The sequence below is a fragment of the Macaca thibetana genome, chromosome 9 (genome assembly GCF_024542745.1).
Source record: "Macaca thibetana thibetana isolate TM-01 chromosome 9, ASM2454274v1, whole genome shotgun sequence".
Lineage (NCBI taxonomy): Eukaryota > Metazoa > Chordata > Mammalia > Primates > Cercopithecidae > Macaca > Macaca thibetana.
The window spans coordinates 65,203,022-65,230,535 of NC_065586.1; the positions used below are offsets into that span (position 1 = coordinate 65,203,022).

The 27,514-nt window shown below is 42.2% G+C and overlaps 2 protein-coding genes across 14 annotated transcripts in view; both read left to right on the top strand.

Moving 5' to 3' along the window:
- The window catches only part of DNA2 (DNA replication helicase/nuclease 2), a 65,620-nt gene extending 62,172 nt beyond the window's left edge, over positions 1-3,448 (top strand). For all 5 annotated transcript variants that reach the window (XM_050805203.1, XM_050805202.1, XM_050805204.1 and 2 more), the window contains 2 exons: positions 623-769; positions 2,396-3,448. In XM_050805203.1, the coding sequence (XP_050661160.1) occupies positions 623-769; positions 2,396-2,464 (216 nt within the window). In that variant the 3' untranslated portion in view covers positions 2,465-3,448. The remainder of the gene's footprint in view (positions 1-622; positions 770-2,395) is intronic.
- A 6,117-nt stretch (positions 3,449-9,565) lies between these two features.
- RUFY2 (RUN and FYVE domain containing 2) overlaps positions 9,566-27,514 on the top strand; it is a 64,110-nt gene continuing 46,161 nt past the window's right edge. For 5 of the 9 annotated variants that reach the window (XR_007728967.1, XR_007728968.1, XM_050805229.1 and 2 more), the window contains exons 1-7: positions 9,907-10,105; positions 11,998-12,171; positions 15,096-15,213; positions 17,697-17,798; positions 19,794-19,917; positions 20,110-20,171; positions 21,062-21,127. Coding sequence is in view for 7 of the 9 variants with exons in the window: in XM_050805229.1 (XP_050661186.1) it covers positions 9,997-10,105; positions 11,998-12,171; positions 15,096-15,213; positions 17,697-17,798; positions 19,794-19,917; positions 20,110-20,171; positions 21,062-21,127 (755 nt within the window). In the remaining 2 variants the exon portion in view is untranslated. Of the gene's footprint in view, positions 9,674-9,802; positions 10,106-10,189; positions 11,181-11,997; positions 12,172-15,095; positions 15,214-17,696; positions 17,799-19,793; positions 19,918-20,109; positions 20,172-21,061; positions 21,128-27,514 lie in introns of those variants that run through there. The other 4 variants (XM_050805227.1, XM_050805232.1, XM_050805225.1 and 1 more) reach the window with 4 other exon arrangements.

Below are 27,514 nucleotides of genomic sequence, written 5' to 3' on the forward strand. Positions count from 1 at the left end.
GACTCCCGAGCTCAGCAATCCTCCTACGTTCATCTCCCAAAATAGTTTTTTTTGTTTGTTTGTTTTCTTATTTTTACCTCTCCTTAGTTCATTTTTCTCAACTGTATAGTATATCCATATGGTTTTAAAATATACATAATAAAAGGTTTCCTTTGTACTCCATCCCTCATCTACTCAGTTCTTACCTCAGATAGTCTCCTTTTTTTTTTTTTTTTTTGAGACAGTTTCCCTTTGTCACCCAGGCTGGAGTGTGGAGGCATGGTTATGGCCCACTGCGTCCTTGCCTTGACTTCCTGGGCTCAAGCAGCCCTGGCTCAGTGATCCTCTCATCTCAGCCTCCTGAGTAGCTGGGACCACAGGTGCGCACCACCACGCCTGGCTAATTTTTGTATATTTTGTAGAGATGGGGTCTCACTGTGTTGCACAGGCTGGTCTTGAACTTCTGGTCTCCAGTGATCTACCTGCCTCAGCCTCCCAAAGTGCTGGGATTACAGGCATGAGCCACCATACCTGGCCTCATTCTATTCTTAAATTTGCACAGTTGTCCATTGTATAGGGGTGTGTTATAATATATTCAGCCATTCCTTTGAACTTGAATAATTGAAAATTATATTTCTTACAGGTTGGTGAACTCTTGAAAGACTGGCGACGTCTTAATGTTGCTATAACCAGAGCCAAGCATAAACTGATTCTCCTGGGGTGCGTGCCCTCACTAAACTGCTATCCTCCTTTGGAGAAGCTGCTTAATCATTTAAATTCAGAAAAATTAATATCCTTTTTGTTTTGTATATGGTCACATTTGATTGCACTGTTGTGAGTATTTATATACTTGTTTAAATTAAAACTCTATGTTGCATAAGCTGGTCTTGAACTCCTAAGCTCAAGCGATCCCCCCGCCTACGCCTCCCAAAGTGCTGTGATTACAGATGTGAGCCACGGCTCCCGGCCTATAACCTTTTTTTAACCCGGAACAAATGATTAGATTAAAATGGAGTATTATTTATTTTTTAAGATTTTTTTGTTTGTTTTTGTTTTTTAAATACAGGGCCTTGCTTTGCCACCCAGGCTGCAGTGCAGTGATATGATCAGAGCTCACTGAAGCCTCAATCTCCCAGGCTCAAGTGATCTTCCTACCTCAGCCTCCCCAGTAGCTGGGCCCACAGGTGCATGCCACCATGCCCAGATAATTTTTGTATTTGTTTTGTAAAGACAGTGTTTCACCATGTTGCCCAGGCTGGTTTTGAACACCTGGGCTTAAGTGATTCACTCGCCTCCTCCCAAAGTGCTGGGACTACAGGTATCAGCCACCACACTCAGCCTTTTTTTTCCCCAAGAAGTGGTGCCTAACTTCACTCAGGCTGGAGTGTAGTGGTGGGATCACTGCTTACTGCAGCCTTGACCTCCTGGACTCCCACCTTAGCCTTCCCACTACCTGGGACCACAGGTATGTACCACCATGCCTGGCTAATTTTTAAAATTTTTAGTAGAGAGGAGGTGAGCCACTGCACCTGGCCTTAAGATAAATCATTTTTAAAAAATGTGTATGGGCTGGGCGCGGTGACTTACGCCTGTAATCCCAGCACTTTGGGAGGCCGAAGCAGGTGAATCGCAAGGTTGAGATTGAGACTATCCTGGCTAACATGGTGAAATCCTGTCTGTACTAAAAATGCAAAAATTAGTTGGTCATGGTGACGTGCGCCTGTAGTCCCAGCTACTCAGGAGGCTGAGGCAGGAGAATCGCTGGCACCCGGGAGGCGGAGGTTGCAGTGAGCTGAGATTGCGCCATTGCATTCTAGCCTGACGACAGGGCAAGACTCCATCTCAAAAAAACAAACAAACAAAAAAAGTGTATGAAGTTCTTAGGCTTCATAAGAACTTTGTACTTCTTATGAAGGTATGAATTAGGCTAAGATAAATAGCTGAGGCCAGGCGCAGTAGCTCACGCTTGTAATCCCAGCACTTTGGGAGGCCAAGACAGGCAGATTACCTGAGGTTGGGAGTTTGAGACTAGCCTGACCAACATGGAGAAACCCTGTCTCTACTAAAAATACAAAATTAGCTGGGCATGGTGGCACATGCCTGTAATCCCAGCTACTCGGGAGGCTGAGGCAGGAGAATCTCTTGAACTCGGGAGGCAGAGGTTGCGGTGAGCCGAAATCGCACCATTGCACTCCAGCCTGGGCAACAAGAGCAAAACTCTGTCTCAAAAAAAAAAAAAAAGAAAAAAGATAAATAACTCTTATGGCTTAAGGGCGTAATTATTCATAGAATGCCATAAAGATCTGTATTTTTTTTTTGTGGTCCTGTAAATCAGATTACAAAATATTAAATAATAACGTCATAAATTTATGCCATTCTGTATTGTGCTAAATATTTCTTCCTTAATTTATTTTACATCATTGATCTTCCATCAAGAGAACATGGAAGTCTTTGCCACATATTGGGTGACTTTCAAAGAGAATAAAACACTATTTCCCTTGCCTTTTCATACTAGGGCAGTATCTCCTCTAGCTCGTGCCTATACAGAAAATTCTATCACCATACAAAATTTCATGCAGTATTTATGTTTTTAAGCACAGGTGTACCCAAAACTGTGAAAAGTCTAAATTTATGGGTTCTATACATGTATTTTTGCCTGACCTAGAGAAAAAGTTTGATAAATTTTTACCAGCTTTGAAGATGGATTAACTTTTGACTTTGGGCTTTAAACTTTTAAGTCAGACATTTCAGGACTAATTTGATTTTGTAGATATCATTGTAAGAACTTTATATGAAAGACTTGATAAAGGGATTTGATTTGTTTTCATCATTTAAGCACAGTCTTGTGATGATGAGAATGTAAGTGTGATTCTTTTCTGTATTTTGAGGTCCCTAATCCAAAGGCCATTTTGCTAGGAGTTTTTCTGCTATCAGATGTGTTTTCACTCTAAACCTAGTCTTTTATGACATGAATCGATTACTTCCTGTTAATTTTCTATCCTCCCTTACTATCCCCCTTTTTTTGTTTTCAGTATTCAGTATTTCGGTATTTTAGAGTGGATTTTGATATAAAAGAAAATAATTCTTACATCATCTTTTGCAACAAATATTGTTTTCTGAATTGATAACAAATTTAAAAAGTAGATTCCTATTTTCACATATGTTCATATGCCCCTATGTTTGGGGGCATCACTCAGTTTTCCCTTTTTGTGTAAAGATGTTTTGTAAAACAAAATAACCTCAAGATGATTAATTATTTATATGGGAACAGATTTTAACCTTTAAGGTTAAGGTTAACCTTTAAGGTTAAAATCTTGGGGTAACAGATCTTCTGGGGGTTGGAAATCTTCCATTTCTCTTGAGGGTTTTTTTTTAATGAATGCTAAATATGTTAAAATTTTTGTTTCTACCTCATGTGTTTTTTTAAATTATTACTTGAAGTTTTTTAATAAATTTTTTTACTAATGGATCTTACTGTGTCAATTATTAATACTGAATAGTAATTAAACTCAGGGTTATCATAGTGACAAGTGAATAGTTTAATAGTAATTAAACTCAGGGTTCTAATAGTGACAAGTGAAGTATTGATCATGCTGGAAAGCTGAAACCAAGCAGCACTGATATTATTAAGAGATTTATGAAGGGCACCCAGGATGGGCTTGTTCGTGGAGAGGTTATAGATCAGATAGGACAAACGGGAGAGGTTGCTGTGATGAAACGTAAATATTGGTTAGATATAATGAGAGTATAAATCAGGAAGGAATCTGATAGTAATTTCAGTTTCTGGGAATGAAATGAATAAGAAAGTCCTTTTGCTTCATTACGGGTTCATATGGCTGGAAAAGTAAAGCTCCATAGAAGAGAACCTGGGGATGTGTTCTTTGTTTCCTTTTTTTTTTTTTTTTTTTCTTGTTGATCTGTCTTGGTGATAAGAGTTTAGCCATTTAATTGTTTAAAAGAGTTAGGAAGCTGGGCATGGTGGCTCACGCCTGTAATCCCAGCACCTCGGGAGGCTGCGGCAGGTGGATCACCTGAGGTCAGGAGTTCGAGACCAGCCTGGCCAACATGGTGAAACCCTGTCTCTACTAATAACACAAAAAAATTAGCCGGGTATGGTAGTGGGCGCTTGTAATCCCAGTTACTCAGGAGGCTGAGGCAGGAGAATTGCTTGAACCGGGGAGGTGGAGGTTGCAGTGAGCCGAGATCACACCACTACACTCCAGCCTGGGTGACAAGCGCAAGACTCCATCTCAAAAAAAAAAAAAAAAAAGTATAAAGCCACAATGCAAAGGCAATGTGGCTGTTCCAGTGGCCCCTCTCCTGAATCAGTTCAGAGTTCCTGTCCCCCTCCCCCTGACTTCCCTTTTGCTGCTGTCTCCAATTCCTTTCTTTTCTCTTTATTCCTGGCTGTCTAACAGTGGGTTTTCCCCAGAGCTCCAAGTCTGGTTTGGTCCTCTTCTTTCTCCTTGGACAGTTACTGGCTTCACCCATCACCCATGTGGCTGTTTACTAAACCTGTACTACACCCTGTCTTCCAAGTTCTAGTTATATAGCTGCCTTCCAGCCAATGCCTTCAGAATATTCTGTGAACATTTTAGACTTAGTACAAAGAAATTGGAAATTTCCATCTTCATTTAATGCCTTCCTCCTGTGATCCCTATTTCTGTAAATGACATCATCTCACAGTTCTCTGTGCTTAAAGATCTTGGCATAATTTTTCTTTCTTTAAAACATTTTTGGCCTGGGTGCGGTGGCTCATTCCTGTATTCCCAGCATTTTGGGAGGCCGAGGCGGGTGGATCAGCTGAGGTCAGGAGTTCGAGACCAGCCTGGCCAACACAGTGAAACCCTGTCTCTACTAAAAATACAAAAATTAGCTGGGTGCGGTGGCGGGAGCCTGTAATCCCAGCTACTTGGGAGACTGAGGCAGGAGAATCACTTGAGCCTGGGAGGCGGAAGTTGCAGTGAGCCGAGATTGCGCCATTGCACTCCAGCCTGGCCAATAAGAGTGAAACTCCGTTTCAAACAAAACAAAACATTTTTCCCCCTCTAATTACAGAGCAGTACATATTTTAGTAAGAATTTCAAACACTACATATTTTAGAAAATGAAATTTCCTTTTTTTTTTTTTTGAGATGGAATCTAGCTCTGTCACCCAGGCTGGAGTGCAATGGCAAAATCTCAGCTTATTGCAACCTCCGCTTCCCAGGTTCAAGCGATTCTCCTGCCTTAGACTCCCGAGTAGCTGGGATTACAGGCACCTGCCACCATGCCAGCTAATTTTTGTGTTTTTAGTAGAGTCGGCGTTTCACTGTGTTGGCCATGCTGGTCTCGAACTTCTGACCTCATGATTTGCCTGCCTCGGCCTCCCAAGGTGCTGGGATTACAAGCATGAGCCACCGTGCCCGGCCAGAAAATGAAATTTATTTGTAATCTCATCCTTTAGTAATTACATAGTTTGGTTTATGATGATCTAGGCTAGTATTTAAACCAAAAATACCACACCCGCAATAAGAAAATCCATTTTACATCATGACTCAATGTAAATTTGTATATGCATATGCATCTGAAACAATACTGCCATAAGACAATATTTACCCTTTGTGATATACCCTGGTATGTTCCACTCTATTCCATTAAAAACAAAGTGTGGCTGGGCACGGTGGCTCACGCCTATAATCCCAGCACTTTGCGAGGTTAAGGTGGGCGGATCGCTTGAGGTCAGGAGTTCAAGACCAGCCTGGCCAACATGGTAAAACTCCGTCTCTACTAAAAATAGAAAAGTTAGCTGGGCATGGTGGTGCACGCCTGTAATCCCAGCTACTCGGGAAGCTGAGGCACAAGAATCACTTGAACCCGATTCAAGCAGGTGGAGGTGGAGGTTGTAGTAAGCCAAGATCATGCCATTGCACTCCAGCCTGGGTGACAGAGTGAGACTCTGTCTCAAATAAAATAAAATGAAAAATAAAAACAAAGCTAATTGCAACCTGTTAAAATTGCTTTCATGTCCCACTAGTAGGTCGGAACCCATGGTTTGTAACAGTGGTTATTCTTTAATGGGGTCTTTGTGTATTGGTTGTAACCATATGAAACTATTTTTGCTGTTCCTGTGCATGCCTATTCTGTTTCCCATTTGATCTGCTCTCTAGATTTGTCTGTTCTTCCATCACCATTTAGGCATCTCTACCCACTTAGAAAGACTTTAAGGTGCCACCTTCTCCAAAAAGCCTTTTCTGATTTTTCTCCCAGCCAAAAGAATTATCTTCATCTGCATACAGTACTATAATAGTACCTATATGGAGCTTCATAGTATTTACTGCTTTTATTTATTTATTTCTTAAGAGATGGAGTCTCTGTTGGCCAGGCTAGAGTGCATGGCAGGATCATAGTTCACTGCAACCTCAGACGCCTGGCCTCAAGTTGTCCTTCTGTCACAGCCTCCTGAGTAGCTGGGACTACCAGTGCACACCACTACACCCCGCTAACTAGAAAAAATTTGTTTTTAGAAACAGGGTCTTGCTATGTTGGCCAGGGTAGTCTGGAACTTTAGGCCTCACGCAATCCTCCTGCCTCAGCCTCTCAAAGTACTTGGATTACAGGCATGAGGTACCACATCTGGCTGTTTACTGCTTTTTTTTTCTTTTTTTTGAGATGGAGTCTCACTCTGTTGCCCAGGCTGGAGTGCAGTGGTGAGATCTTGGATCACTATAGCCTCTGCCTTCTGGATTCCAGTGATTCTCCTGCCTTAGCCTTCCAGGTAGTTGGGATTACAGGCATGCACCACCATGCCTGGCTAATTTTTTTATTTTTAGTAGAGACGAGGTTTCACTGTGTTAGCCAGACTGGTCTCGAACTCCTGACCAGGTGATCCTCCCACCTTGGCCTCCCAAAGTGCTGGGATTACAAGCGTGAGCTACCAAACCCGGCCTGTTTACTGCTTTTTTAAAGCAGCAGTTGTAATTAGTAGGATACTTTAATATTTATCAATATTTTTCATGGATATTTTCTCAAACCCTATAGAGAACCTAGCATAGATAGTCTGTGTTAGCATATGACCCCATGGCAAGTCATTGCCAGAACCCACATTTTCTGATTAGGAATTCTGCAGTTTTCCCGGCCACTATGTGTATCTCCCTTCCCCTGCACCGCCCGGCGTGGTAACATCTTCCAGGTGCTATACAAATGTTCAGAAGCATTACAATTGTCATTGTAAGAAAATCATGTCATGAGCCAGCTAAGGCTAAGGCTGAAAGCTCTGTGGCATGATGTGACAAGGTGGTCCATCTGGATTCAGTGGACCATATTGCTCATGAAAAAGATGACTTGTAGGCTGGGTATGGTGGCTCATGCCTATAATCCCAGCACTTTGGATGGTTGAGACAGGAGGATCACTAGAGGCCAGGAGTTTGAGACCAGCCTGGGCAACATAGTGAGACCCCATCTCTATAAAAAATAAAATAAAAATTAATGGTAGCTAAATAACTCATGAAACACAAAGATGGGAAAAGAAAGGCCAGGTGCGGTTGCTCATGCCTGTAATCCCAACACTTTGGGAGGCTGAGGTGGGTGGATCACTTGAGCTGTGGAGTTCGAGACCAGCCTGGCCAACATGGTGAAACCCTGTCTTAAAAAAAAAGGGGGGAACAACAGACACTGGGGTCTACTTGAAAGACGAGGATGGGAGGAGGGAGAGAAGTAGAAAAGATAACCATCGGATACTGGACTTAACTGGGTGATGAAATAATGTGTACAACAAACCCCCACGACATGAGTTCACCTATGCAACCAACCTTCACATATGCCCTCAAACCTAAAAGTTTAAACACACACACACACACACACACACACACACACAATAGTTTAGGGAAAAAAGTAATCACAATGCCCCCACCCACACATTGTAACTATTAACATTTTCAAGTACTTTACTCAGTCTCTTACCTATGCATTTATTTTTCTAACTATATATATACGTATATAGGTATATATTCATATTGCTGTATTTATTGGTAAACTAAAAACTGGGATCATAAGATGTATATATATATAACTTTTTTTTTTTTAATAAAAAGCACAAAAATACAAAAAATTAGCTGGGTGTGGTGATGAGCGTCTGTGGTCCCAGCTACTAGGGAGGCTGAGGTGGGAGGATCACTTGAGCCTGGGAGGTGGAAGTTGCAGTGAGCTGAGATCTTGCCACTACTCCAGCATGAGTGACAGAGTGAGACCCTGTCTCAAAAAAAAAAAAAAAAAAGAAAAATCTCTTGTAGCTAATAGGATATGCCTATCTAATTCTACTTGAGTCACTACTGGCCCTTAAGGTGACTAGGGCTCATAACCCTGGGAAATGTGAACCAAGATGGATCCAGGGATGAAGTCTGACTTTTTTTTTTTTTCTCTGACGTAATCTTGGTATTACAGGCATGCGCCACCACGCCCAGCTAATTTTTGTGTTTTTAGTAGAGATCAGGTTTCACCATGTTAGCCAGACTGGTCCCGAACTTCTGACCGGGTGATCCGCCCGCCTTGGCCTCCCGAGTAGCTGGGACTACAGGCGTGTGCCACCAGGTCTGCCTAAATTTTGTATTTTTAGTAGAGACGGAGTTTCACCATGTTGGTCAGGCTGGTTTCGAACTCCTGACTTCGTGATCTATCCAACTTAGCCTCTCAAAGTACTGGGATTACAGGCATGAGCCACCGCACCCAGCCGAGGTCTGCATTTTAGTGCTTGTGTGGATATTGCTGTAGCACATAATGAAATATTTTTGAATTGTTTTCTTTCTTTTTTCACTTTAGCTTTTTGTAATGAGTTTTATCAACTTGCTTTAGGACGGGCTCTGTGGCTCGGGCCTGTAATCCTAGCACTTTGGGAGGCCGAGATGGGCAGATCCCCAGGTCAAAAGATCAAGACCATTCTGGGCAACATGGTGAAACCCCGTCTTTACTAAAAATACAAACATTAGCTGGGCGGGGTGGCGCTCGCCTGTCATCCCAGCTACTCGGGAGGCTAAGGCAGAAGAATCCCTTGAACCCGGGAGGCAGAGGATGCAGTGAGCTGAGATCGCGCCACTGCACTCCAACCTGGTGACAGAGCGAGACTCCATCTCAAAAAAAAAAAAAAAAAAAAAAAAACCCAAAAAACAAAAAAAGTCGTAATTTGGGGCTAACTAGTTTTAGTAGGTTTCTGCCTGCTGTTAATTGCTTCAGATTTTCTAAATTCTTTTGGTCCCCTTTGTGTTTGTGAAGGTGAAGGGGCAGTAGTCAGGCGTGTTATTAGATCAGGCCCCGCCAGCCCGGTGGAAGCAACGTTTGCGTGTGGCCGGCCGCCCCTTGAAATCCGGCCTTCGCGCTCCGGCGAAGCCCCCGGGGCACGGGACCGAGGGCCCAGCACTCTGGCTCCTCACACCCGTGGTTTCCATCACGTTCCTTTCCTTCTTGCGGTCCCAGCGGATGCGAGGAGGCTTAGAGACAGGGGGCTTGCTCTCCCGCCCGCCAAAGGCTCCGCGGGTCCCCGCCCGACCTGGGGCGCCGCTCCCCCTGGGGCCGCCCGGGCGCCCTCCCGCCGCCGGGGGCGCTGTGGGCCGCAGCGGGCCTGGCTGCAGATGCGGTGGTGGCCGCCGAGCGCCTGGAGGGAGCTGCTGGCCAGGCCAAGGAAACCCCAACCCGAGATCGCACAGCCGCCGCCGCCGCCATGGGTAAGGCGAGCGGGCCGAGACCGAACGCTCGGCCCTCAGTCCCGGGCCGAGGGCTCCGGCCAGGCGGGGTGGACCGTGAGCTGTGGGAGACGCCGAGGCCGGCAGTCGGAACTGGGGCCCGAACCCGGGATGGGCGGGGACTGCCTGGGACTCGGGGGCTCCCGGGGTCGTCATGGCAACGTGCCCCCTCCCTTGTTCCGGCCCGTTCCCGCCCAGGTTCTGAGGCATAGTGGCCGAGGGCTCGAGGTGCCACGGCGTCCAGGAGCGAGGACTGGGCCGGGCAGGGTGTCACTCCGGAGTCGGGAAGCAGTCGGGGAGGGGCGATGACTTTTCAGGTTTGGGGGTGGCGGAGGGAAGACGCATCTCAGGTTTTGGCCTGGGTGCCTGACGCCGAGGGCGGGAGACGGGGAGTGCTGACGCGCAGGAGCCTGGGTGAGCCCGCCGCGATGGTCCTGGGGGCCCCCAGGCCTCTGGGCAGCCTTGCTGGGGGGAAGGGGCAGGAAGAGAAGCAGGGAAGGGGTTGGTCCTGGCAAGGTGCGGGCACTGGCCCTGGGAGTCCTCGCGCGCCTGCGGCCGGGTTTGGGGGTCACGTCCCGGCCGGAGGAGTCCTGGAGCGCAGCCGGGGCGTGGCCGCGGTGTGAGCGCCCCTCGGCGTGGGAACTGCCAGTGCCCAGCACCGATCTGCCTCCCAGCAGCTGCAAAACACCCTTTGTGTGGTTGTGGCATCGCACGTTAGGAATTATGATGGGCTGTGTTAAAAATGAGAGTTGCCACGGATTATGAAACATCAAGTGGTTTCACTCCTGAAAAGTAGTGGGAGTCAGACCACGATGTAGATTTAAAGGAATGTCGTGTGTGGACATTTTTCCACCAGGCAGTTTGGCCCCAGCAGTTGTGGCTGTTTGCATTTTAGGTTGCTTGGGATTCAGTGTCAGTCTTCATGCCTAGCTATCTAGAAATCAGAGCTAGAATACTAGATCTTTGGAGACTCTAGGTTTTGTTGTTGTTGTTGTTCAGTGAAGGAAAAACGGACACATTGATGACTTGTACATTTGTCAGAGATTATGAAGTGTTATATTAAGTGCTTTGTTTTTCCACACCTTAGTTTTGTCATCTGTGTTTGTTGAAGGTATTTCCACCAGTCACAACAGTGACGAGATGATGGGGAAGCGTCTGAATTTCTAAGTAAACAGAATAAAATTTGTGGGAAGGAGGACAATAGTTTTGTGAATTGAAAACATCTTGCTTGATGATACTGTGTCTTAAAAATATCAATTAAAAATCAGGCCTTTTGGAATATACATCTATTAACTTGATATTCAGACTGGCGCTGTGGCCTTCCTCAACTGTGTGGATGGCTGAGAAGCATTAATGTAAAACTGGTCTCTGCTTTTCTCTTTGAAAATAAAACAGTCATGCAATACAGAACTACAGTCAGAATGAAGAAGCCAGACAGAAAGAGGATAGACTGAAAGAATTGGACGGCTTCTCCTGTCTCCCCTTACTTGTCAGTGTATTTTACCTATCATGTTTGTTGTGGGTGACAGTGGAATCGTAGAATTTTAACTACCTTTATTTTATTGCCAGTTTATTCTGAACATTTTTGCCTTGGAATTCATCCGTAGATGGTACCTGCTATTCACCTTTTGCATGAGGCCCTTAAACATGTTGTCTTTCAGCCCAAATTTATCTCCACAGAAGATCATTTTAAAAACTCATTCTCTATGAAGAGGTACCAGGAAAGTTAAATAAATACAGGAGAATGACAGATTTGCAGGATCTTGAGAATAATTCATAAACTTTGGCTGGAGTGGTCATGGAGATTTTCTGTTTTCTTTTCTTTTTTTTTTTTTGTGAGACGGAGTCTCGCTCTGTCACCAGGTTGGAGCGCAGTGGCGCGATCTCGTCTCACTGCAACCTCTGCCTCCTGGGTTCCAGTGACTCTCCTGCCTCAGCCTCCCAAGTAGCTGAGATTACAGGTGCACACCACCACGCCCAGCTAATTTTTGTATTTTTAGTAGAGACGGGGTTTCACCATGTTGGCCAGGATGGTCTCAATCTCTTGACCTCGTGATCTGCCTGCCTCGGCCTCCCAAAGTGCTGGGATTACAGGCGTGAGCCACCGCGCCCGGCCGGAAATTTTTTACAGTATATGTGAGAGACATAAAGAGAAGTTAATCAAGGGTGTAGTTTAGCTGGGGAGAATTTGTCAACCAAGGAACAGCAAACTACTGTTGGTTTTTATAGGAGAAGGGAAGGGTTTGTGTATTTTTTTCATTGTCATGTCTTGCAAATGATGTTGGATTCCTTTCTTGTGTTTTCAGCTACAAAAGACCCCACAGCTGTAGAGAGAGCAAACTTGTTAAACATGGCTAAACTGAGTATCAAAGGACTTATTGAATCTGCCCTGAGCTTTGGCCGCACTTTGGATTCTGATTATCCCCCCTTGCAGCAATTCTTTGTTGTTATGGAACATTGCCTGAAACACGGTCTTAAAGGTATTGTGAGATTTAAAAAAATTAATTCATTTCAGAATTTCCCTTTTTCCATTTTAAGTGCCCTTGAGAATGGGTTATTTTTTGAGGCCATAATTACTATTACTATGAACTAAAAAATATTGAGTGGATTGATTTTGGGAGAAAATATCTCTTTATGTTTTCTAATAATGGTCTAATAATGATCTTCAGAAAATGCTTAGTTGTTAATGTTTTGTAAACAGAATATTTGATTTTTAAATTTTTTAAACTTACATAATCTGAACTGGTTTCTGTTTTCTAGAACAATTATAGAGTCATATTTTAAAGCTAATGATACTGTTATGAGCTCATTAATACTTCAAACCCTGTTGAAAAGTACATTGAAATAGTAGATTGTTGAAATAGAAACCTCCTAGATACATACACGAACATATGTAGAAATATCTTCTGGATGGAGTTATTGTAGAAATGTGAGCCATCCCTGAAGATGATAACAGCAGATATTGTATTCTACTATCAGCACATATTGAATTATTGTTACATATAAAATGTTTGTTTTATATTTACTTTAAAATATTAATTGCATAATAACTGTGCTTTTACTTATAATAATTGTTCACAGTTTTGGCCTCTAGTTCATATGATGAGTATCTATGTAGAGGGCTGTGTAAGAGTTGTACACTAGAGTGACTATTATAGAGTAAAAGAAGCTTGACTGGCCGGACATGGTGGCTCATGCCTGTAATCCCAGCATATGCCTGTGGTCCCAGCTATTCGGGAGGCTGACGTGGGAGGATCACCTGAGCCTGAGAAGGTCGAGGCTTCAGTGAGCTGTGATTTTACCACTGTACTCCAGCCTGGGCAACAGAGACCCTGTCTCAGAAAAACAAAAACAAAAACAAAAAAACCAAAGATTTACCTAAACCTTGTTTTAATAAAAAGTACTTCAAAACAAGAAGGAAGCCTTGACATCAAAATTTGAGAAAATCCTATGTGATGTTATTAGCATACTCGTTTCTTTTTCTTTAAAGACTTAAAGCAATTTCTTAAAATATATAAACACTAGCAAAATACACTCTTTTTGTACGTGAATCAAACAACAGAGAAGTACACAGAGCAAAACACGGTTTTTATTCATTCTCTTTTATTAATTTATCTAAAGGAAATTGGGCACCTGTAATCCCAGCACTTTGGGAGGCTGAGGCGAGTGGATCACTTTGAGGTCAGGAGTTTAAGACCAACCTGGCCAGCATGGTGAAAACCCGTCTCTACCAAAATATACAAAAATTAGCCAGACTGGTGATGTTCACCTGTAATCCCAGCTACTCAGGAGGCTGAGGCAAGAGAATCGTTTGAACCTGGGAGGCGGAGGTTGCAGTGAGCTGAGATTGTGCCACTACCCTCCAGCCTGGGGCTACAGAGTGAGACACTGTCTCGAAAGAAAGAAAATGGGAGAATTAGATATTCTCTTATCCCTTTTCTGTTTTTTTTTTTTTTTTTCTTTTCTTTTACTCTAATTGTACTCATGCTATTATTCTGTGACTTCCTTCTTTAAAAAAAAAAATGGCTGGGTGCAATGGCTCATGTCTGTAATCTCAGCACTTTGGGAGGCTGAGGCCGACAGATCACTTGAGGTCAGGAGTTCGAGATCAGCCTGGCCAGCATAGTGAAACCCCATGTCTACTAAAAATACAAAAATTAGCTGGATGTGGCACTGCATGCCTGTAGCCCCAGCTACTTGGGAGGCTGAGGCAGGAGAATTGTTTGAACCTGGGAGGCAGAGGTTACAGTGAGCTGAGACCGTGCCACTGCACTCTAGTCTGGGGGAGAGAGTGAGACTCTGTCTCAAAAAAAAGAAATAAATAAAAAATAATAATATAGCTTAGAGATCTTTCCATTTACATAGATGTCTATATCGGAATTATATCAGTATATATATGGCATATTTTATTTAACCATAACCATGCTCCTCTTTTTTTTCTTTTTTGAGATGGGGGTCTCACTCTGTCACCCAGGAGTGCATCTTGATTTTCCCCAAGCCTACTGAAATATAGTTTGCCAAATTATAGCCAAAATAGTTAAATTTAAAACTAGTTTTAGACTGTATTATCCTTTACTTCACAATATATGTTGAACCATGTCCTAGCAGTTATAGGCTTATCTGGATAAATCATTGTAAAGCTACTTTGTGTGTGTGATTTTTCTACCCCCGAGAAAAATTGCCTATCTTGGTTATCCTTGGGTGGTGTATATGATAGGCACCCTTTTTTGCAGGAGATCTGGTCAGTGATAACAAATAAATGTATGGCAATTTCATGGTTTTATATTGACTAAATCTCAGAATAAAATACAAGGAAAAGGAAATTAACAATTTTTCATATTTAAAATTAAAATAACTTCTTAGGCCGGGTGTGGTGGCTCATGCCTGTAATCCCAGCACTTTGGGAGGCTGAGATGGGAGGAACACTTGAGGCCAGGAGTTCAAGACCAGCCGTGTCAACATAGCAAAACTCCATCTCTACTTACTAAAAAAACAAAAAGCAAAAGCATTATTATAAAAAATAAAATAACTTTTTATTTGTGCTATGTTTATTTAATAAACTTATAAAGATCAATCAGCTAGGGCCACTAGCCTTTATTTTGGTACTGGTAGAGAATGAGTGCAGGTATTTTTCACTTTAATTGCCTGACTGCCTATTTGATATGAAAGAATGGTCACTGTGCCTTTTTATCATGCAGGAAAAAAATAGCAGGATGGGCAACAGGATCCTACTTGCACAGGCTCCGTATCCACTGGGATATGTAGTGGATAAAAGAGAGGAAAGGTCTCTGAATAATTGTATGTTAAGTTAGAAATGTTGAAACTAAATATTTAAAAATAAGTTACTACAGTTTTATATGTTGACATTGTGTGTATTATGTGTTTTATGTGTTCTTTTTTTCAGTAAGAAAATCATTTTTGAGTTATAACAAAACCATCTGGGGCCCTTTGGAACTGGTGGAGAAGTTGTACCCAGAAGCAGAGGAAATAGGAGCCAGTGTCCGGGATCTGCCTGGTCTGAAGTAAGGAGGCCTATTACTTGTTCATCCCTAGCCACAGAAGCGTATTCATTGTACCTCCAAAGTACCTCACACTCTAGCTTATTGTCTTCTCTTAGTCTTAAGTCCCCTTTTTCTAATCCTCTTCTAAAAAAATTATGTTCATTCTTTATGGCTCAACTCAAATCCCATTTCCTTTATGAAGTTTTTCTCAGCCCCTTCAATCAGAATTAACCACTCACTGTTCTGCCTTGTATTGTAGGAAATTGAAAGTCCTTTTAAGATAGGATATATCAATTATGCATCTTTGTTTTCTGAGTGTTAAATTAGTTTGACTGTAGTAGAAAGTCAGTAAGTGTTTGATAAAAGACTGATTTAGGCTGAATCCAGGGCACAGGCTCAGGAGATTCCAGTTCTCAGATAAGCCACTTATATACCCTAGGACTGGTGTAAATTACTGTGCTTCCTCTGAAAATTGGTACCTATAATGTCACCAGCCTGTTTCATCAGACAAATGTATGTAAAATATCCTAAAAGTTGGAGTATGTTAGCTAAGAACTCATAAGTATTGAAAATTTTTTATAGGTATAAAGTGTTAAGTCTCAGTTCTTACATTCTTTTTTTTTTTTTTTTGGAGACGGAGCCTTGCTCTGTCGCCCAGGCTGGAGTGCAGTGGTGCGATCTTGGCTCACTGCAACCTCAGCCTCCTGGGTTCAAGTGATTCTCCTGCCTCAACCTCCTGAGTAGCTGGGACTACAGGCACCCGCCACCACGCTGGGCTAATGTTTTTGTATTTTTAGTAGAGATTGGGTTTCACCGTGTTAGCCAGGATGGTCTCGATCTCCTGACCTCTTGATCCGCCCACCTTGGCCTCCCAAAGTGCTGGGATTACAGGCGTGGGCCACCGCACCCGGCCTACTTGGCTAATTTTTGTATTTTTAGTGGAGACAGCGTTTCACCGTGTTGGCCAGGCTGGTCACGAACTCCTGACCTCAAGTGATCCACCTGCCTTGGCCTCCCAAAGTTCTGGGATTGCAAGCGTGAGCCACCATGCCAGGCTGCTTTTGTTTTTAATAACAGATAGAACTTGGGTAAGAGAGGTATGAGATTTAATTTCCTAAATGCAACCGGATTAAAGAAACATTTGAAAACCAGTAAGCAGCACAGTGATTTCTCTTTAATTACTAGCCTGGCACCCTCTTAGCTTTGTTATGATTTCTAGAATTCAGATATAATGTTACCTATGTTTTTGAAGACATTATGGTGCTTTATTGTTGAAACAATTTTTTTTTTTGAGACTGAGTGTTGCCTTGTTGCCCAGGCTGGAATGCAATGGTGCAATCTTGCCTCACTGTAACCTCCGCCTCCTGGGTTCAAGTGATTCTCCTGTCTCAGCCTCCTGAGTATTTGGGATTATAGACACCCACCACCAAGTCCAGCTATTTTTTTGTATTTTTAGTAGAGATGGGGTTTCACCATGTTGGCCAGGATTCTTTCGAACTCCTGACCTTGTGATCTGCTCGCCTTGGCCTCCCAAAGTGCTGGGATTACAGGCATGAGCCACTGAGCCCAGCCTGGTGAAGTTTTAATATTTATTTTTAGAGGGCTAAGCCCATTCAGGCTAAATATTTCTTTTCTTTTTTCTGAGACAGTGTCTCACTCTGTCGCCCAGGCTTGAGTACAGTGAATCACTGTTCACTACAGCCGGTGCCTACTGGGCTTAAACAGCCCTCCTGCTTCAGCCTCCTGAGTAGCTGGGACTATAGGCACATACCTGGCATTTTGATTTTTTAATTTTAATTTTTTTGACTTAATTTTTTTTTTTTTTATAGAGACAGGGTCTTCCTATGTTGTCCAGGCTGTCCTCTAACTCCTGGACTCAAGTGATCCTCCCACCTTAACCTCTCAAAGTGTAGGGATGACAGGTGTCAGCCACCATGTCCACCTAAACATTTCTTATAGAAGTATTCTCACCACAGTCCTGCACTGCATAACATTTCATTCAATGATAGTGGTTCCATAAGATTATAATACTCTATTTTTACTTTACCATTTCCATGTTTAGATATACAAATACTTAACAATTGTATAGCAATTGCCTACAGCATTCAGTACAGTAGCACGCTATATAGGTTTGCAACCTAGGAACAATAGGGTATACTATATGGTGTAGGTGTGTATACCATCTAGGTTTGCAAATGTACACTCCATGATGAAATCACCTAACAACGCATTTTTCTGAACGTATCCCTGTCATTAAGCGACACACTACTGTGTTTAGAGTGATTTTTTCCAAGACATTAAATAGTACCTACATGTCCTACAGGAGGAGCAGATTTACCCAGCTCTCAGGGATTGGTCTGTGTGCTCAAAAAGATAAACCTATAAAAATGAAAACAAAACTATTATAAAAATGCCCTTCTTCCTTGTTAATGTGTACCTCTCGAGATAGAAGATGTGATCTTTGGGCTAGGGCTGTTTTCTGATCAATTGGTTCTTCTCTTTAGGACCCCTCTGGGTCGAGCAAGAGCATGGCTTCGATTAGCCCTTATGCAAAAAAAAATGGCCGATTACTTACGTTGCTTGATTATTCAGAGGGATCTCTTAAGGTTAGTACTATTAAGTCGTGATCTTTTCATTTTTAATTTTATTTATATGCTGTCTTCCAAAAAGGATTTAAGATGTAATATGAAAGGATATGTAACATATAATAAAATGATATAAAATAAAAGGAGGAGCAAAATGAGACAGAAAAACATGATGGAGGCATAACATGGATCAGGAACTAGCCTTATATATGAATACCATAAGCTTGTTATCAGCCAGGATGGGGAAATTTATATATATTACATTTCTTCCTCTTTGTTTAAAATTTTTTTCTTTTCCCCTGCCTGGAAACTGCTATATATAGTACATTTCTCAATTAGTTTTATTTTTCTGAATATGGTTAATTCTATGGATAAAAATTTGTGTTGGAATTTGGGGCTTTAATTTCATAGGCTTTTTGTTTTTTGGGTTTTTTTAGAATTTGAATATCCATATTATTACTTCAGCTGTATTGTGGGCACACTTTAAATTGAAGGCCAAACATTTATTTTGGCTGGGTGTGGTGGCTCATGCCTGTAATCCCAGCACTGTGGGAGGCCAAGGCAGGTGGATCATTTGAGGTCAGGAGTTCAAGACCAATGTGGTGAAACCCCGTCTCTACTAAAAACACAAAAATTAGCTGGGTGTGGTGGCACATGCCTGTAATCTCAGCTACTTGGGAGGCTGAGGCAGGAGAACTGCTTGAACCCGGTAGAGGGAGGTTGCAGTGACCTGAGATTGTGCCACTGCACTCCAGCCTGGGTGATAGAGTGAGGCCCTGTCTCAAAAAAATAAAATAAAATGAAGGCCAAACATTTATTTAAGACAGACTTTTAGAGCAAGGCAATCAGTTCTCCAAGGGAGTGGGCCCATGGTGGCCCTCCATTCATTCTTGTTCTGTTAGAGTGCCTCTCTGATGTTGTGGAGAATTTAGTCCTGGTTTTGGTTTTACTTGTGACTCTGATTTTACATTGTGGTTTTCCCAGTTGTTAAATGAGAATGACCATATGTTAAGTACCCACAGCTTCTCAGTATTCTGAAGGATAATAAAAGTGATTAAATAATGTACATGGGACTTATTAAAGAAGGCATGAAACAGTGATAACTACTTCTCTGAATGTATGTTGATGAGATTTAGTTTTTGGACCATCGTATTTCTTTCACAACTCTCTTTTTGAACAGTTTTTAGAATGTAGATATCCCAAAGTGTCTTTAATTTATAATTATCTATTAAGATTTATAATACACCTATCAAATGCATTGACTTGAACATGGGCTTTGAAATGTTGCATATGTTCATTTTCTTCGTTAGTCTTTATCCCAAGGTCTTAATAAATCTGAGGATTGAAAGTTTAACTTTAATAAAATATATCATAATCAGATCAGCAGCAGTCACTATATCCGCCTGAGTCAGAAATATCCCAGGGCTTAGTGTTGCCTCTCTTTATTTTTATTTTTTTGAGACGGAGTCTTGTTCTGTTGCCCAGGCTGGAGTGCGGCGGCGTGATCTTGGCTTACTGCAACCTCTGCCTCTTGGGTTCAGGCAATTCTCCTGCCTCAGTCTCCTGAGTAGCTGGAATTACAGGCATGTGCCACTACGCCTGGCTAATTTTTGTATTTTTAGTAGAGGTGGTGTTTCACCATGTTGGCCAGGTTGGTCTTGAACTCCTGACCTCAAGTGATCTTCCTGCCTTGGCCTCTCAAAATGCTGGGATTACAGGCATGAGGCACCGTGTCTGGTGCCACTTTTTCTTTTCATCCCTTTTTGCTCCTCTTTTCTCTCTCTCAAAACATTTTTTCCTCTTTTATCTCCTTCAGTCCTTTTGATTTTTCAATAGAGATATTTAAATATAAAAAATATAAAAAGTTATTCACATGTGTAAAGCCTAATTTGAAGGTACCTAACTGAGATGGCTTCCATTTCTGTAAGGCAGAAGATTAGGAAGATAACGGTGATTTTAAATTTTAGTTTTTGAAATAAATTTGTGATTTAAAGTCCTTATTTTTTAATTTCACAGTGAGTTTTATGAGTATCATGCACTAATGATGGAAGAAGAAGGAGCAGTAATTGTTGGGCTGCTGGTTGGCCTGAATGTGATCGATGCTAATCTGTGTGTGAAGGGAGAGGATTTAGACTCACAAGTAAGTGGAAGTGATTAGTGCCAAATGCAGAGTGTTTTCAGTTTGCACAGTTCCTCCTTGATCAGGTGTCATTTGAAGTTGTAAACAGGACTGTTAAACACTAAAGGAATATTAAGAGTGACATTCAGTAAAGGTACTTCTGATAAAGTATTTTCTCCCCTTTAAATAAAAAAAAATCTTTATTTACTTCAGGTTGGAGTGATTGATTTTTCTATGTATTTAAAGAATGAAGAAGATATTGGAAATAAAGAAAGGTATGCTTTTCATAAGTTATTTCACATATTGGGTTCTTTATATAGCTCTTTACAAATCATTATAAGATCCATCTATCTACAGTGTGGTTTTATTTTGTTGTTTTCCCCCCTGTGACTTCTTCATTTCATTTTCACTTCCATTACAAGCTTTACAAAGCAGATTATGGAAAATCACTTAGGAGAAGGAGATTTTATTAATTGTATGAAGTGGGACCGTTGGTTATAACTGTAGTTTCTGAGACCCATTTTAATAACTGTTTTTTGGAATAAAAGAGATGAAAGCTTATTATTTACAAGTTTGCAAATACTGGTTTACTTCAAGATCGAACTATGTTTTTTTTTTGTTTGTTTTTTTTTGTTTGTTTCTTTTTTGAGACAGAGTCTTGTTCTGTTGCCCTGGCTGGAATGCAGTGGTTCGATCTTGGCTCACTGCAACCTCCGCCTCCTGGGTTCAAGTGATTCTCCTTCCTCAGCCTCCCCAGTAGCTGGGATTACAGGCACCCGCCACCATGCCTGGCTAATTTTTGTTATTTTTAGTAGAGACAGGGTTTTACCACGTTGGCCAGACTGGTTTTGAACTCCTGGACTCAAGTGACCTACCTGCCTTGGCCTCCCAAAGTGCTGGGATTACAGGGGTGAGCCACCGTGCCTGGCCCTAATTATGTTTAAATTTAAAATACACTAATGGTATTGTTAAGTCTATTATTGACAAGTGATTTATTCAACAAAGGTTATAGATTCTTAGTACATAGCTTACTGTTATTCTTATGTTTTATTTTAAAGGCAAGACACTTTTATTATTTTAGTTTTATAATTTTAGATGATTTAGATTTTTTTTACTTAATAAATACCTTTTAAACTAGCACAAAGCTACTTTTTTCCTCATTTAGGAATGTTCAAATTGCTGCCATATTGGACCAAAAGAATTATGTTGAAGAATTAAATAGACAACTGAAGTAAGTATTATGGATACTTAGCACATTGATGAATATTGTCTTAGGTTTTTGTTTTTGTTTTTTTCCCTTCAGTTCAGCTTACCCTATTCCTTTCTTCTAAGAGTCTTTGAGAAGGGGTTGAGGGGATAGAGAGAAAATGGAAAGTAAGAATACAGATAATTATTGGAGATAATTCGTTTTAAGCAGAAAATGAGAGTCAGGTTTTTTTTTTTTTTTTGAGATGAAGTCTCACTCTTGCCAGGCTGGAGTGCAGTGGCGTGATCCCGGCTCACTGCAACCTCTGCCTCCCAGGTTCAAGTGATTCTCCTGCCTCAGCCTCCTGAGTAGCTGGGACTATAGGCGTGCACCACCACGCCTGGCTAATTTTTTTTTTTTCTTTTTTTTGTATTTTAGTAGAGATGGGGTTTCACCATGTTGGCCAGGATGGTCTCAATCTCCTGACCTCATGATCCGCCCACCTTGGCCTCCCAAAGTGCTGAGATTACAGGCGTGAACCACCACGTCCGGCCCGAGAGTCAGATTTTAAAAAAGAATCTTCATCGGATTTAAATAGAACTTAAAACTTATTGCTGTACCCTTACAAAAAAGTCTAGATAAGGTAAAAGTTTGTATCATTTTGATTATTCAAAAATTCATTTTTCCTACTTCAGAAGGCTTCATATGTAAATGTGGCTGTCTGTCATCATTCTATGGTGGAAGTTTTTGCCTTCTTACATCGTCAGCTGGTCTTTTTTTTTTTTTTGAGACGGAGTCTCACTCTGTCCCCCTGGCTGGAGTGCAGTGGCCGGATCTCAGCTCACTGCAAGCTCCGCTTCCTGGGTTCAGGCCATTCTCCTGCCTCAGCCTCCCGAGTAGCTGGCACTACAGGCGCCCGCCACCTCGCCCGGCTAGTTTTTTTGTATTTTTTAGTAGAGATGGGGTTTCACTGTGTTAGCCAGGATGGTCTCGATCTCCTGACCTCGTGATCCACCCGTCTCGGCCTCCCAAAGTGCTGGGATTACAGGCTTGAGCCACCGCGCCTGGCCGTCAACTGGTCATTGAAGCCATCAGTGAATACTCTTGTTGCGAATTTTTGAGACCTGTATGTAAAATAGTAAAATGCAGTTCTAATAGAAATATACGAGATGCAGCCAGGTGCAGTGGCTCATGCCTGTAATCCCACTTTGGGAGGCCGAGGCAGGTGGATCACCTGAGGTCAGGAGTTCGAGACCAGCCTGACCAGTATGGTGAAACCTCGTCTCTACTAAAAAATAGAAAAAATAGCCAGGTGTGGTGGCAGGCACCTGTAATCCCAGCTATTCTGGAGGATGAGGCAGGAGAATCGCTTGAATCCGGGAGGTGGAGGTTGCAGTGAGTCAAGGTTGTGCCATCGCACTCCAGCTTGGGCAACAAGAGTGAAATGTGAAACTCCGTCTCAACAAAAAAGAAAGAAAGAAAGAAATACATGAGATGCATAGGGTTTTTTTTGTTGTTGTTTTTGTTTTTGTTTTTTTTGAGGCGGAGTCTTGCTCTGTCGCACAAGCTGGAGTGCAATGGCACCATCTCAGCTCACTGCAACCTCTGCCTGCCCTCAGGGTTCTAGCTACCCCCAGGATTCTCCTACCTCACCTTCCCGAGTAGCTGGGATTACCATGCCCACTACCACGCCTGGCTAATTTTTTTGTATTAGTAGAAACAGGGTTTCTCCATGTTGACCAGGCTGGTCTCAAACTCCTGACCTCAGGTGATCCACTCACCTCTGCCTCACAAAGTCCTAGGATTACAGGCATTAGCCACCATGCCTGGCCTTTTTTTTTTTTTTTTTTGAGACAGGGTCTCACCCTGTTGCCCAGGCTGGTGGGTGGAGGGCAGTGGCACAATCAGGCTCACCACAGCCTTGACCTTTCAGGCTCAAGCGGTCCTCCTGCCTCAGCCTCCAAAGTAGCTGGGACGACAAGTGTGCACCACCATGCCTGGTAATTTTAGATTTTTTCATAGAGATGGGGTCTCATTGTGTTGCTCAGGCTGGTCTTCAACTCCTGGGTTAAAGCAGTCCTCCCATCTCAGGCTCCCAAAGTACTGAAATTATAGGCATGAGCCATTTTGCCCAGCCACATAGGTAATTTAAAACTTCTGGTAACTACAATAAAAATTAAAAAAAAAAAACCCAAAAAATTAAAAATATATTTTAGTTTACCCAGTATTCCCCAAATATTATTCCAACATGCAATCAATATAAAAAATTAGGGAACAGGCACAGTGTCTCACTCCTGTAATCCCAGCACTTTGGGAGGCCGAAGTTTGTGGATCACTTGAGATCAGGAGTTTGAGACCAGCCTGGCCAATATGGTAAAACCCTGTCTCTACTAAAAAATACAAAAATTAGCCAGGCATGGTGGCATGTGCCTGTAGTTCCAGCTATTCGGGAGGCTGAGGTAGGAGAATCGCTTGAACCTGGGAGGTGGAGATTGCAGTGAACCAAGATCACGCCATTGTACTCCAGCCTGGTGACATAATGAGACTCTATCTCAAAAAAAAAAAAAAAAAAATAGGCCAGGTGTGATGGCTCACGCATGTAATCCCAGCACTTTGGGAGGCTAAGGCAAGAGGATCTCTTGAGCCCCGGACTTCAAGGCTGTAGTGAACTATGATCGCACCACTGCATTCCAGCCTCGGTGACACAGTGAGACCTTGTCTCAAAAAAAAAAAAAAAATTATTATTAGCCTGGCATGGTGGTGCATGTCTGTAGTCCTAGCTACTTTGAGGCTGAGGCGAGAGGATCACCTGAGCCCAGGAGTTTGAGATCAGCCTGGGCAACATAATGAGACCCCCATCTCTTAAAAAACAATTATTATTGATAACATATTTTACACTCTTTTTTTTTGGCACTGTATACAAAGTCCAATATGTATTTTACCCTTATAGCACATTTCAATTTGGACTAGCCACATTTTAAGTGTTTAGTAGCCACATGTGGCTCATGGCGGCCATACTGGACAGCACAGGTATAGTGAGTAATATGTGCTATCTAATTAGAAATGAACTGTTCTCGTTAATTACATTTAATAATTAGTAAAATATCTTTCTTTGGGTGATAGGATTATGAATAATTTTTATTTTATTCTTTGTACTTTTCTATATTTTCTGAGTACTACTCAATGAATATGTATTATAATCAGAAAATACAATTAAACATTTTCCCATTTTAGGACAAGAAACTAATAAGCTGTGACTCTTGCTTTTCTTCTAAAATTGTAGAAATAGGAAAGACTTCATATCGATCTTTTTTAAATGGAGTTTTAATAGAAATCATAGGAAATACACGTATATTTTGTAATTTGTGTTTCTGAGATTGTATTTCTAAATGCAAACTTGTAGTTGCTTAATTATGTTAAAACTTCTAATCATTTTTTGGTAACAGGTAATATTAATATATTTATATGGCTCAAACTTCAAAAGGCACGAAAGGAACATAAAACTAAAGTCTCCCTCTCCCTGATCTTCATCCATCTAGTTTCCCTCTTCACAAGCAATTAATATATTAAGTTCTTGTGTATACAGAGATACTTTATGCTCATAGCAATAATATGTATATATATTCTCATATCTCTTCCCCCTCCCTCTTCTTGCGTATTAGGTAGCACACTTTCACACTACTCTATACCTTACTATTTTCACTTAACTTTTTTTTTTTGAGACAAAATCTCTTTGTGTTGTCCCTGGCTTGGGTGCAGTGGTGCACTCTCAGCTCGCTGCAACCTCCACCTTACTGGGCTTAAGCGATCCGCCCGCCTGGGCCTCCCAAAGTTCTGGGATTACAGGTGTGAGCCACCATGCCTGGCCAACAATTTATCTTGGGGTTATTCCACTCAGTTCAAAAGAATTTTCTTTTTTTTTTTTTGAGACAGAGTTTCACTCTTTCACCCAGGCTGGAGTGCAGTGGCGTGATCTCGGCTCACTGCAACCTCCGCCTTCCAGTTTCACATGATTCTTCTGCCTCAGGCTCCCGAGTAGGTGGGATTACAGGTACTCGCCACCATGCCCGGCTAATTTTTGTATGTTTAGTAGAGATGGGGTTTCACCATATTGGCCAGGCTGGTCTTGAACTCCTAACCTCATGATCCACCCGCTTTGGCCTCCCAAAGTGCTGGGATTACAGCGTGAGCCACCGCGGCTGGTCCAGTTCAAAAGAATTTTCTCATTCTCAGTTGTTTAAATCATGTGTGTTAATCAGTTACAGCAATACTGGTGTCTGACTTTTGTATACCTTATGTTTTATAAATGTTTCATTGCACCAGGAGCAGTGGCCCATGCTGTAATCCAGCATGTTAGGAGGCTGAGATAGGAGGATCACTTGAGCTCAGGAGTCTGAGACCAGCCTGGGCAACATGGTGAGACCTTGTCTCTATACACCCAAAACAGTACAAAAAATTAGCTTGTCATGGTGTTGTGCGCCTGTAGTGTCAGCTACTCAGGAGGCTGAGATGGGAAGATCACTTGAACTTTGGAGGTTGAGGCTACACTGAGCTGAGATTGTGCCACTGCACAATAGAAATCATATTGATCATTAAATCATTTATTTATTTATTTCAAAATAAATAAATAAATAAAGATAAAAGTGTTTCATTGCTTTTGGTTTTTCTTTTTTTTCTTTCTTTCTTTTTTTTTTTTTTTTTGAGACAGGGTTCTCACTCTGTCAATGCAGGCTGGAGTGCAGTGGCCTGATCTTGGCTCACTGCAACCTCTGCCTCCAAGCTCAAGCGATCCTCCTGCCTCAGCCTACCAAGTAGCTGGGAGCACAGGCTCGCTCCACGACACCCAGCTAATTTTTTTGTATTTTTGATAGAGCTGGAGCTTCAACATGTTGCCCAGGCTGGTTCAAACTTCTGAGCTAGGCCATCTGCCCACTTGGTCTCCTAAAGTGCTGGTATTATAGATGTTAGCCACTGCTCCTGGCTTTTCATTGTTTTTCTAATAAAGAGTAGTTATTGTACATTTAGACTATTTCAAAAGTATAGAAAACATATAGAAAAAAGTAGAATTCACTTTTTTTTTTTTTTTTTGAGACGGAGTCTCACGCTGTTGCCCAGGCTGGAGTGCAGTGGCGCGATCTCGGCTCACTGCAAGCTCCGCCTCCTGGGTTCACGCCATTCTCCTGCCTCAGCCTCCCGAGTAGCTAGGACTACAGGCACTCGCCACCGCGCCCGGCTAATTTTTTTTGTATTTTTAGTAGAGACGGGGTTTCACTGTGGTCTCGATCTCCTGACCTTGTGATCCGCCCGCCTCGGCCTCCCAAAGTGCTGGGATTACAGACTTGAGCCACCGCGCCTGGCCTGAATTCACTTTTTAATAGAGTCTTGGTCTTGTCGCCCAGGCTGAAATGCAATGGCGCGATCTCAGCTCATTGCAACCTCCACCTTCCAGGTTCAAGCAATTCTCCTGCCTCAGCCTTCCAAGTAGCTGGGATTACAGACATGCACCACCACACTGGGCTAATTTTTGTAATTTTAGTAGAAACAGGGTTTCACCATGTTGGTCAGGCTGGTCTCAAACTCCTGACCTCGTGATCCACCAGCCTCAGCCTCCCAAAGTGCTGGGATTACATATGTGAGCCACCATGCCTGGCCTGAATTCACCTATTATTCCTCACTCAAAACTACTATTGAGGGTTTGTTTTCAAAGTGCTTTTATTGATGATTATTGCATCCTCACATAAAGGCAGGGTGAATATTATTGTCCAATTTTGTAGAAAAGAAACTGAAGCTCAGGAAGGTTTTGCAACTTTCTTTTATTTTTATTATTATTTTTTGAGACAGAGTCTTCCTCTGTCACCCAGGCTGGAGTGCAGTGGTGCGATCTCAGTTCACTGCAACCTCGGCCTCCTGGGTTCAAGCGATTCTCCTGCCTCAGCCTCCCGAGTAGCTGGGATTACAGGCGTGTGCCACCACGCCCAGCAAATTTTTGTATTTTTAGTAGAGAGGGAGTTTCATTATGTTGGCCAGGCTAGTTTTGAATTCCTGACCTCGTGATCTGCCTGCCTCGGTCTCCCAAAGTGCTGGGATTATGGGTGTGAGCCACTGTGCCTGGCCAGTTTTACAACTTTCAAGGTGACACAATTAGGAAGTAGAAAAGCAGGGCCCTTAGTCTTACGTCTCCTAGACCTGTGTTTGTCTGTCGTACCATCAGGACATCCTGGTGCTATTTGTGAAAAACTCAAGTTGTCTACCTAAGAATGATTATGTCTTAAAAATGATTTAATATGATTGGAAAAACATTTTTCTTGTTTCACTAGTAAAATTAAAATACCAATACTTGTTTCCGAGGCTGGTATAAAATTTATTGTATCTATTATTGATTTTGCTGAAACATACTATATATAGAACGTTACATTTTATTAGAGAAGGTTT